Source organism: Condylura cristata, unplaced genomic scaffold (assembly GCF_000260355.1).
Source record: "Condylura cristata isolate star-nosed mole 26May11 unplaced genomic scaffold, ConCri1.0 scaffold00012, whole genome shotgun sequence".
NCBI classification, from domain to species: Eukaryota; Metazoa; Chordata; class Mammalia; order Eulipotyphla; family Talpidae; genus Condylura; species Condylura cristata.
In genome coordinates, this window is record NW_004567113.1 from 143,545 (window position 1) to 156,560 (window position 13,016).

General features: G+C 34.3%; 1 protein-coding gene across 1 annotated transcript in view; it reads right to left on the minus strand.

Moving 5' to 3' along the window:
* Positions 1-13,016, minus strand: part of RAP1GDS1 (RAP1, GTP-GDP dissociation stimulator 1) — a 240,555-nt gene that overhangs the window by 64,147 nt on the left and 163,392 nt on the right. Inside the window, exon 7 of the mRNA XM_012724148.1 lies at positions 6,431-6,556. Coding sequence (XP_012579602.1) covers positions 6,431-6,556 — 126 coding nt within the window. The remainder of the gene's footprint in view (positions 1-6,430; positions 6,557-13,016) is intronic.

Genomic DNA, 13,016 nt, shown 5'->3' on the forward strand with positions numbered 1-13,016 from the left:
ATATATCAGGAAACTACTGTCATCTATGAAAACATATATCAGAGAAAATACATACAGAGTAGGAGACTTCAACACACCACTCTCCCCAATGGACAGATCAACAGGACAAAAAATAAGCAAAGACACGAAAGCTCTGAACAAGGACCTGGACAACATAGGTCTAACTGACATCTATAGAATACTGCACCCCAGAAAACCTGAGCACACATTTTTCTCAAACCCACATGGATCATTTTCTAAGATTGTCCACATACTGGGTCAAAAGATAAAATATCAATAGATACACAAAAAATGAAATCATACAAACTATTTTCTCCGACCAGGAAGGAATCAATCTAGAAATAAACCATATGAGGAAGACAAGAAACCCAGCTACCATGTGGAAACTGAAATCCACAATACTGGAGGACCATTGGATTAATGAGAAAATCAAAGAAAAAATCAAAATATACATGGAAAAGAACGACAAAGATGACACAAATCTCCAAAACTTACAAGACACATTAAAAGCAGTTATAAGAGGAAAATATGTAGCATTACAGGCTCACATAAAGAAGAAATAACTCAAAGAAACAACCTAATGTCGCACCTTAAAGAACAGCAAGATAACCCAAAAGCCAGAAGAAGACAGGACATCATAAAAGTCAAATCAGAAATAAATGAAATGGATGTTAGAAAAACATCCAAAAAATCAATGAAACCAAAAGTTGGTTCTTTGAAAAAATAAGCAAGATAGACAGGCTACTAGGCTCACAAAGAAAAAACAAGAAAAAGCACAAATAAACAGAATCATAAACAAAAAAAGCAAAATCACAACAGATCCAGCAGAAATCAAAAGAATAATCAGAGAATACTATGAGCAACTATATGCAACAAGTTGGACAATTTCACAGAAATGGACAAATTCCTACAACTCTACAACCACCCAAAGCTAAATAAAGAAGAAATAGAACAGCTAAACAGACCAATTACAAGCAAAAAAATCGAAGAAGGAATCAAAACCCTCCCCCAAAATAAAAGCCCAGGACCAGGTGGCTTTACAAATGAATTTTACTTAATGTTCAGAAAAAAATAGTGCCTATTCTACACAGACTCATCCAAAAAATTGAAAAATAAGGAAAATTACCACAAATGTTTTCAAAGCCAATATCACACTAATACCAAAGACTAACAAAGAAAACACAAAAAAGAAAACTCCAGACCAACCTTCCTAATGAACACCGATGCAAAAATCCTCAACAAAATCTTAGCTCACAGAATCCAACAATGCATTAAAAGAATAATACACCACGACCAATTGGGCTTTATCCCAGGAGCACAAGGATGGTTCAACATCAGAAAATCAACTAATATAATCCATCAAATCAGCCGACAGAAGAATAAAAACCATCTAATCATATCAATAGATGCAGAGAAGGCTTCTGACAAAGTTCAGAACCCATTTATGTTTAAGGCCCTTGAAATCCTCGGAATAGAAGGAACATACCTCAACATGATAAAACCCATATATGATAAACCCACAGGCAATATTATCATCAACGGAAAAAAGCTGAAAGCCTTTCCTTTGAGATCAGGAATGAGACAAGGGTGTCCACTATCGCCACTGCTCTTCAACATAACATTGGAAGTTCTAGCAGAGCAATAAGACAGGGAAAAGACATACAAGAGATCCAAATAGGGAAAGAAGAAGTAAAACTGTCCTTACTTGCAGATGTTATGTTAATCTACATGGAAAACCCTAAAAATCCACGGGAAATTAATCAAAACCATCAGCCAGTTTTGTAAGGTAGCAGGATATAAAACCAACTCACAAAAGTCAGAGGCCTTCCTATACACAAACAGAAAAGGCATAAACAAACAAACAAAAATCCCCTTTGCAATTAAAAGAAAAATAATCAAATACCTGGGAATCAACCTAACAAAAGAAGTAAAAGACCTATAGAAAGAAATTCACAAAACACTGTTAAAAGAAATACAAGAGACACCATAAAATGGAAAGACATCCCCTGCCCATCAATCAGGAGAATTAACATCATCAAAATTGCCATCCTACCAACATCAATATACAGATTTAACACCACCCCAATAAAAGACTCAATGACATTCTTCAAAGAAATAGAAAAAATATTGATGAGATTCACATGGAACCACAAAAGATCTCGAATAGCCAAAATTCTCATGACTAGGAAGAAAGAGAAGGGAGGCATTACAATCCCAAACTTCAAGCTGTACTACAAAGCCATAATAATCAAAACTGGAACAAGAATAGAGATACAGACCAGTGGATTCAGATAGAAAACCCAGATATAAACCTACAGGTTTATGGACAGCTAATCTTTGACAAAAGAGCAAAGAAGGTACAATGGAACAAAGAAAGTTTGTTCAGCAAATGGTGCTGCAAAACTGGGAATCAACTTGTAAAAAAATGAAACTAGATCACTGTCTTTCACCATACACAAAAATCAAGTCGAAGTGGATTAAAGACCTAAACATAAGAACAAAAACCACAAAATATCTGGAAGCAAAGATGGGCCAAACACTACACAACATATACTTCAGCGATATCTTTAAAGATAGAGCAAGGATAAATAGATGGGACCACATCAAATTAAAGAGCTTCTGTACAGCAAAAGAGACATTACAAAAAATAAAAAGACATCCCACTGATTGGGAAAAAAATTTCTCACATTTAACTAGTGATAAAGGATTGATCACAAAAATATACTGATGAACTCAACAAAAATAAACAACCCCATAAAAAAAAAAGGGCAGAAGAGCTAAAAATACACTTCTCCAAAGAGGAAAAGCAGATGACTAACAAGCAACAACTAGCAACAACAAATGTTGGCAAGGATGTGGAGAAAAATGAACTCTCCTGCACTGCTGGTGGGAATGCAAACTAGTACAACCACTATGGAAAGCTGTTTGGAGGTTCCTCAAACTGCTAAATATGGAGCTTCCCTACGACCCAGTAATCCCACTCCTAGGTATCATAAAAACACTGATTCAAAAAGATACCTGCACCCCCATATTTATTGCTGCTTAATTTACAATTGGAAAGACATGGAAACAGCCCAAATGCCCAAAAATGTATGACTGGATTAAAAAGATATGGTACATATACACAATAGAATATTGCTCATCAACCAAAAAAAAGAAACACTTGTCTTTTGCAGCAACCTGGATGGAGCTGGAAAAGATCATGCTTAGTGAAATAAGCCAGAAAGAAAAGGAAAAGTACCAGATGGTTTCTCTCATAGCAGGAATGTATCGGAACTGGAGAGAAAATAATGATAATGACCAACAGCTATATACCAGAGACATTTTGGGGGGGGGGTGCAGTGGGGAAATGGATCAAAAACAGTGGGGAGAGGGAAATGCACTGGATTATGGTGATGGCACATGGGTGATTTGGTGATGGGAAACCCAAGAGGACTGCAACTGAGATGGAAAAATGCACAAAAATATTTACAAATACACTACTATAAAATTAAAAAAAAAAAAAGAAAAGAAACTAGATCACTATCTTGCACCATGCATAAAATCCAACTCAAAATGTATTAAAGACCTATACATCAGAACAGAAATAATAAAATACCTGGAAGCAAAGATGGGCCAAATACTACATGACATACACTTCAGTAATATCTTTGAAGAAACAGCACCCAAAGCAACAATAGTGAAGAAAAGGATAAATAGATGGGACTACATTAAATTAAAGAGCTCTGTACAGCAAAGGAGACATTACAAAAAATACAGACATTCCTCTGATTGAGAAATTATTTTCTCACACAAACTAGCAATAAAAGATTGATCACAAAGATATATAAAGTCAACAAAAACAAATAACCCCATCAAAAAATGGGCAAAAGTGCAAAAAGACACTTCTCCAAAGAGGAAATGCAGACGGCCAACCAGCATATGAAAAAAATGTTCAATATCACTTGTAATAAGGGAGATGCAAATTAAAACCACAATGAGATACCACCTCAACCCAGTGAGAATGGCACATCTTAGAACAATTAGCAACAACAAATTTTGGTGAGGATGTGGAGAAAAACTCTTGCACCATGCTGGTGAGAATGCAAGCTAGTGCATGCATTATGAAAACTGTTTGGAGGTTTCTCAAACTGCTAAACATGGAGCTTCCATATGACTCAGCAATCCCACTCCAACGTATTTACCCAAAAGACAGAAAAACACTGACTCAAAAAGACATCTGCGCCCCCATGTTATTGCTGCTTTATTTACAATAAGAAAGAAATGGATTCAACCCAAATACCCAAAAGTAGATGACTGGATTAAAAAGATGTGGTACCTATACACAATGGAATATTAATTGGCAATTCAAAAAGATAAACACATGCCTTTTGCAGCAACATGGATGGCGCTGGTAGGGATCATGCTTAGTGAAATAAGACAGAAAGAAAAAGAAAAATACTGGATGGTTTCACTCATATCAGGAGTATAAAGGATGGGGGCAAAGATAATAATGAACATTTTATGAGAGACATTTTATGGGAGCTGAGTGGGAAATGGCATTAAAAATAGGGTGGTGGGGGGAGTGACTAGACTATGGTGATGGCACAGGGGCGATTTGGTGATGGGAAGCCCATGAGGATTAAAACTAAGATGGGAAAGGACACAAAATGATGTAAAAATAAACTATTATCATAAATTATTATATTAAAAAAATGTTAGTCATTTACAGTATTAAAATCTTTAATTAATCAGTCTAAAAGTATTTTCTCCCAAATAATACCAGTATTGTTATAATCTGTAATACCTATCCCTCCCTTAATATTTATGTAATCATTTTGTAGGTATATGTATATTTTAACTTCACAGTAAAATATTTTTATTATTTTATATATTCAAAGGTCATGAGATCTATTTATATATGTACTTGTTTTGTTTTTCTTTTTCTCCTTTTGGAATTACTTCTTTTTTTACAAATTAAACCTTCCTAGTTCTCTTTAGTAAAGGATATCAGAGGAGAACACTCTCTGTTTTTAATATGAAAATATCTTTATTTTGTATTCAGTTTTGTAAAGTATTTTCACTGAAGCAAGAACTCTATTGGAATTGGCTCTTGGATAACATGTCAACTGGCTTTTATCACTGCTATTGAGAGACTACCTGTCAAAGTGTTGCCCCTTTGGAATTTACTTTTTTTCTATTCATACTTGATTTTTTATTTCACCCAAGTCTATTCTACTGCACTGGAATTTTTACTCCAGTTCTCAGTAATCAGCAGTACTTAATGTAATTAAATACTGGTTTTTAACTTGGTTTATAACTTTCCAACAGTTCCTTTTTCAAATCTGCTATGTATGCTACTTTCTGTAGTTTCTACTTTCAAAAATTTCTAAGCCTTCCATTAATTGGACATAAAAAGCAAACCTGTTTGAGTCAGTGTGTAGTAATTCCTGAATCTGGCGATTTGATTGTTTCCTGTTCTATGCACTGTTTTTTTTTTTTTAAGATTTATTTAATTTATTTATTCATATAAGAACTGGTGCATAGACTAGAGGTATGGGGTAGGGGGCTGAGATGATGAAATTAGAAACAGTGGGGAGCAGAACATGAGGATCCACTGAAATTCACTACTGAAGGGAACAGTAGCCCAAACAGGAGAGGTCTGCTGTGCAGAGTTCTTACTTACAATGTCCTCATTTGTCTGGTATTCTTCACTATGTGCTTCAAAATGTATTTGAAATATAATGTAAGTGGGATTATTTGTTTACACTGGTTTGCTTTTAAAAATTATTTTTAATTGAAAGTGCTACTGGTTTACAAGCTTGTTAAGTGTTTATGGAAGTATAGGACTTCTCCCATCAGGTGTATTCACCATACTTTATCCATCACTCACATACCAATAGTTCTCCATCATAATCTATTGTGCTCTCTCCTCTTCCTGTTTCTCACCTCCTGCTCCCTCTCAAATGCCTCAGGGTATATGATCAACTTTCAAGGGGTGATTTAAAGTACGTCTTTGACTGACCCTCTGTTTATTCCACATCTTACACTATCTATTTCACTTATATCTAGGGTGACTCCAACAAGATATTTTGTCAAAGGTGGAAGCTGTTTAACAGTGTTTACATTTGTACTAGTACTGGGATTTAAACTTTTAACTTTTTGCCCAATAAGGGTAAAAAGGGTAAGGTGAGTACAGTCCCCACTCTCAGCTACCTTGTTCATAATGGAATAAGAATGTGCAACTATAGATTAACCTGTGCCAAGAATCAAGAAAAAAATTAAAGGAAAATTAAATGAAGTAGCAAAGTAGATCTGGCCAAGTTAGATAATTATGGAATAAACACTATAGTTTTATTTTAGATGTAACCCAAATAAAAGTAACCATATCATATTAGAAAATGAGAAAGGCCTATATAATCCAAAATCAAAGGTACATTTATTTTCTCACCATTTTCTGCCAAAGGAGCAAGAACTTCAAAAATCATTTCTCTCTTATCATGTTCTACTTGTTTCTTGAAAAGTTTTACCAATTCTTCAGCAATGTTTGTACTGGCAAATTGTTCTTTACTTGACTCTGAAAAAAGAAAAGTTTACCATAAACAAACAAAACTGCTTTCTTACATTCAAACACTTGGTCATTTGCTACTATTAGGGATACATGCAAATATTTTTCAAATAATGGAATAATTAAATTCATTTTTAATGCCCAAGGAAAGAAAAAACAAGTGAAGATTTAAAGAAAACATTCTATCCCAATTACTAAAGCTATAAAAAATGTTAGCTATAACTTACAGATAATAGCAACAACAAAATTTCTAAATTATAAATTCATAATTATGAGGCTTTTTATCAAAGAAGAAAACTTACTTGTAACAGGCTACATTTTACATGACTGAGTGCAGGTGGCTTATTTTTATATCATTAAATAATTTATATCACTAAATCATTTATATCTATATCATTAATACATGTTTGGGATTGCATGCTTTTATATGCCCACTATTAAAGGCCAATTCTTCTCATGTACTTGGAATTACATTATCTCTTTCATCTTCAACATCCTCCTGCTTTCCTTTCTCCTCTAAAGCCTGATCAACATTGAATTATGTTTTAGTATTTCTCACTTAGAAAGCAGTATTACAAAAAAAAAAAAAAAAAACACCAATCTGTACCTCACTTACCAATTACCATCCAATCTGTTTTCTTTACCAAATAGGTTTCTTGAGAGCACAGTCTACATACACACTTGCTCAGTGCACATCCTTTATTACACCCATCTCAAACTGTTTTGAACATCTCTGTACACTTCTGCCTCCTTTGTTTTTCTACTTCCTCTATAAATTTCAGGTGCTTAGATGATTCTTTATTTTCATCCTTACTCTCACCTAAGTCAATCTAACTCTTTAGCATTGCAACAACATATTGACACATATACAGCAACATTTCTACTCTTTTTCTATACTCGAGTCTATTTATTTAACTTGCTTTTTGATTATTTCCATTGAATAGCTCTCTTGCACCCAAAATAGCCTTTGCTATGACTTTGAAATGTTTCTTTCTCCAGAATTCCTTATCATGGTAAATGAACACTTTACACAGATCTATGCAGGTAGAAACAAGAGAGTGACTGACACTTTGTTCTCACTGAAATGTACATCTGATAAATTACAAAGGTCTACAATGCTTCCTCCAAAATACATGGGAATGCACTGTATTTCTCTCCAATTTTTTTGTTAATTTGCTTCATCAGAGAGCCTATTAATTTCTGTAGAAATTTTAGAGATTTCTGAACAATTTCAAACTATTTTGTTGGGAAAGCTGATATCCTGGAGTTTCTGTCATAGATTCTTTTCTCTCTTAGATACTTTATTATCTATGTCTTTTTGTCTTTGCTTGATGTTTTATTGGAAGTATTCTCTTCACAGCTTTGAGACTACTATATGGTGTATATAGTAGGTAGATATTTTGATATTTTAACTGTCTCAAACTGCTCACTTACAAATTGTATGTGCCTTTAGTTAGTTCCTTATTTCATAACATTACTTTTCATACAAGCAATTATCATAATTTATGTTTTTGTTCATCTGTAAATTCACTTTAAAAGTGTAAGTTCATTTTACACACTAAACTTTAGCTTCCTGAAACAGGGAGAGCATAAACTGTCTTAGTTACCACAAAATAATAAAGTGCCCAGTATATAACAGATGTTAAAAATAAATGAGTAGATGTGACTTAATGAATAAACAAGTAAATGCAAGTTACAGTTAAGTCTCTGCTAAATTTCTGTGTCAACATCAAATAACACACACCACAAATTAAACTTTGTAAGAGAAAGGAAAAATACAAGACTTTTTATGGTTTCATAGTTTTGATTCACAACACAGATGTACTGATTTTGTTGAATCACAAGGTCCATGCCAAAATGATGAAAATCTGTCACAATAACTGGCAAATTAGTGTTATAAAAAGGAAACTGAGAAAAGCTGGGCCCTTCCTGGTGGCACAGCGAGTTAAAGCACTGCACTAAGAAGCTTAAGCCACTTCCGCATGAGTTCCATTCTCGCCTGCCCCGGAGGAGCTCCACATGGCGAGGCAGACCTCTCCTGACCCGCCAGCTGCTCCCCTCAGCAGTGTACTTCGTCGATCTGCCTGTTCTGCTCCCCACTCTGTCTCTGGTGAAGCCTCTCACCCGCCACATCTCTGGCCTGTACCCCAGTTCTATATGAATAAATAAATAAATCTTTTTTTTTTTTAAAAAAAGGAAACTGAGGAAAGCTACCCATGTACTCATTTTTTTATGTCAGTACCCCATACCTGAAAAGGAAAGTATGACCTCCATCTTCTCAATGCAATCATAATTTTGATTGTATCAAAATCTAGTATTTCAATAACACATTAACACATTTTACCTAAAATTATCTTTGTTTCTCTGTAGTTATTTTCTCATTTGCTTAGTTTTCTATGATGTCTTAATATTTTAGAGTTTAAAATATATTTTTACTTACTTTTTACATTTATTTTTAAATTTTTAAGTAATTTATTTTTTGCATTAATCTTTATTTTGTGCAGTTTTTTTCATCTCAGTTATAATCCTTATGGGATTCCCACCACCAATTCACCCATGTGCCATCACCATAGTCCCATGCTCTCTTTTCATCCCAGTTTTGACCCAGTTCCCCTCTTCACCACCATAAAATGTCTCTGCTTTATAGTTGTTTTTCCTTTTTACCTTATTGCATTTTTAAAAAGATTGATTTATGTATGCATACAAGAATTGGGGTACAGGCCAGAATTGGGAGGGCAATGAGAGGATTCACCAGAGACACAGCGACGAGTAGAACAGGAGGACTGACTGAAATACAGAGTCAGAGTCAGTTGAGATAGGAGAGATCTGGTGCACCATGTAGCTGGGGATCAAACTCATGCTGTAGAGGTTGTGGATAGCTTCACACTAAAGAGACTTAACCCCGTATCCCACTGAAATTGCCAGTTATATTTAACTTTTAACATTGTTGGTTGCTCTTGGGCTTTAGGTAATTCTTCAAGTTGGAAAAGAATTTCAGAAAATAAGATCATAGATATAGTCACACATCATCACTTATCTAGCTATTTGTTCTTACTTTTTTTTTTAATAGTCTTAGGATTTTATTTTTTTTTCCACGCCATAATCTAGTTCTCCAGTCATTAAACAGAAATCAAATTATTACTGTAAAGTAATTCAGGTCATTTACTGAAACAAGAAAATAATATAATATGATTAAATCAATATCTGCATTTGTCCTGCCAGAGGATAGAAAAAAAAAAAAAACAGTATGAAGTATATTTTACAAATTAAATTCGAATTAAGTGCCATGGCTGCTTAACAGAACATTAGCACAAATTGATATCTTCTCAGGGCTTAGTTTTTACAAAAACCATACATGAGTTAAAGGCAAACTAATGGAGAACCCTTGAACTATTACTTCTATTACTAATAGAAATTAGTTCGTCTCCATAATTGTTCTTCCTCATAAGCACATAGAATTATTATAGCCAATTAATGAGTATTTACCTCTGTATCTCTAAATAACATACATGGTGCTAGTTTTAGGTATATTTTTACTGACTTTCAACCATGGAATGAGTTATCTTTTTTACCCTATTCTTCCTATAGCCTCCATCTTCTCAAAGTAATATATTTTAATTTTGGTACAGAGACTTTTAACACTTTTCAAAAAGTGTATTGAAAATACTTTTCAATAATACACTACTTCACTTTTCCTTGAATTACTTGTTTCCATGTAATTATTTATTCTCATTTGTTTGGCTTAGTTGACTCAAACTTTCCATCAAGATGTCTAATCTTCTCTTAATAAGGTTTTTCACTTTAACTATTCAATCAATTTAACTTCCACTAAAAATTTCTTTTACTGTAAGTCTGCAGTGTTCTGATTTAGTTCCAATCTAGATTGGTTGCTCTTTAAAAATAAAGTCATTTGGGGTTCTCATGTCACCGTACTAGTCATAATTCTTGTTTAAACTTGTTTCCTAAATCCTTTGTAATCTTCCTTCTCAACTTAAATCCCGTAGTTTGGTGGAATACATCCAATCACTTTGAGAGCAAGAATGAAGTTTATCAGTTTTCTGGGATGATTATATCTGACAATGTTCATGTTGAAATCTCACACTTAGATTTTGAATGGGAATGGAATTATATATTAAAAATAACTTTCCCTCAAAATTTTAAAGGCAGTATGTCCTTTTTCTTGGCTGTCTGTGTTGTTTTAAGATATTTCGTTTATACTGAGTCACAATGCTTTTGTGACTTTATATCTCTAAATGTTCATGTTCATAATTTTTTTTAAAGATTGATTTATTTATGCATCTAGAGCTAGGGTACAGGGCACAGGTGCAGGGGCAGTGAGAGGAATCACCAATGACAGAGTGGGGAGCAGAACAGGTAGATCAACAATGTATACTGCTGAAGGGAGAAGAGGGTGAGACATTAAAGGTCTGCCACACCATGTGGATCACTTCTGGGGCCATGGATTTAACTTGCACTGAAGCAGCTACAGTCAGCTTGCAGTGCTACGCTTTAACTTGCTGTGCCACCAGGCTGGGTCCTGTTTATAAAATTTGTATCCATCATTCTAAAATTTCACATTGATGTGCCAAGATTTGGAACTATTTTTGTCTACTGTATTAGTCTTCTGAGAGATATTTTTAATCTAGAAAACTAGTTACTTCCATTCTAAGATACTCAATTTAATTAAATGACAAAAATTACCTCTTTATTTCTTTCTAAAACTTTGTCTGATCCTATATAGTCTCTCATCTATTTTCCATATCTTTGCTTATTTCTTTAGGAATATTATTCCTCCAAATGTTCTATTTTATTTTAGCTACTGCTTTTACAATTGTCAACTTTATTTTCTGTTTTTTTTTTAATGGCATCTAGCTATCATTTATGTTTAGTGCTTTTAAAAATGCATCTGATATTCTGTTAGGTTTATTTTATTTTAATACCAGCACAGTTTCTATTTCCCTCTGATTTTTCTTCTGATTTACTTAATATGTGTCAGTTTAAAGGGTATCTAAACCTATATAGTTGTCTGCCATTTAGATATGACATACTCAAAAGATTAAGCCTTGGGACTTAAAAATTCATTTATCTTTAAATCTAATTTCTGGAGAAGAACAGATTATCAGCATCTCCACATGTGTATCTATTCACATTTAATCTATTTTGGAGTGGTATACAAGTATTCCTGATGTCAGTTAAATACAGTCTACAAACCCATAATGTTTAGTATCTTCAGTGAATAAACATAGTTTAGTGTGATGTAAAGTTACCATGAATTGTGATAAAGGAAACAGGATCTAGAAATCTTGATGTCACCATATCCCAACAGTTCCAATAATTTTGAAATATGTCAATTGATTAGAATTTGGCTTTCTACTCAGGATTTAAATTTCAAAGGTTTTCTATGAATATTTTCTTTTTTAGATGTACTTATTTATGCATTCAAGAACTGGGGTACAGGGCAGAGGTGTGAGGGAGGTGGTGAGAGGTTTCACCAGAGACAGGATGGGAAACAAAACAGGTGGATTCAATTAAATACACTGCTGAAAGGGGCAGCAGGCAGGACAGGAAAGATCTGCCACACCTTCTGGGTCAGCTCCCTGGCCAGGGATCAAACTCTTGCTGCAACGGCTGCAGACAGCTTCATAATGCTGTGCTTTAACCCGCTGTGCCACCAGGGAAGGCAGTGTGAGAGTCTCTGTATCTTTTCTTACCAGGTCCTACATATTCTTGGATTATCACCTTTCCTGCTTCTAGTGTTTCCCCCTTTCTTTGAGGTTATAAGACTGTAGAAAAGAATATATTGTAGAATTTGTTAGTTCTAAAGAGAATGAAATTAAGTACATGGTTTTATTCTGATATCACTACTCCCCAAAATAACTTCAAACAGAAAATTTTGCTGACAAGTTTTTGCTGAAAAAATGTAGACAAGTGAAAAAAAAAAAAAAAAAAAGGGTGGGGTCGTTTGACCTCATTCTATTTAATCTGTAATGTTAAATAAGAATGTCAACTTTATAACTGCATTTCTCCTATAGTTGTTAATAGGAAGAGTATGTATACACATAAAATAGGACTGAAAAAGAACAACAATAATCCACTTATTTTGTTAAAGCATTGAGAGTTAAGAAAGTTTAATACTATAATATGCATTTTTTCATCATTTTTAATAAATCATTTTGATGTTATAAATTTGATGCTTAAAAGATAGAACTGCCCCCATAAGGGAAGCCGCACAGGCAGGAACTGATCCGGGAACACCAGCGGCTTCCAACTCCCTCGGCTCCTTTAAAAATCTAGGCAGTGGATGCAAAAGGCAGGAAGCCTTACAGAGGGAACCCTGCCCGAGGCCTCAGCTGCAGGCTGCTCCACAGCATTTAGTCCCAGCCCTGCTACAACCCTGGAGATAAACTGAGACAATTCAGCTAGGGAGGGGAAACCAAATCCTGGGAAAAGGCTGCAGCTCAGAACCAGA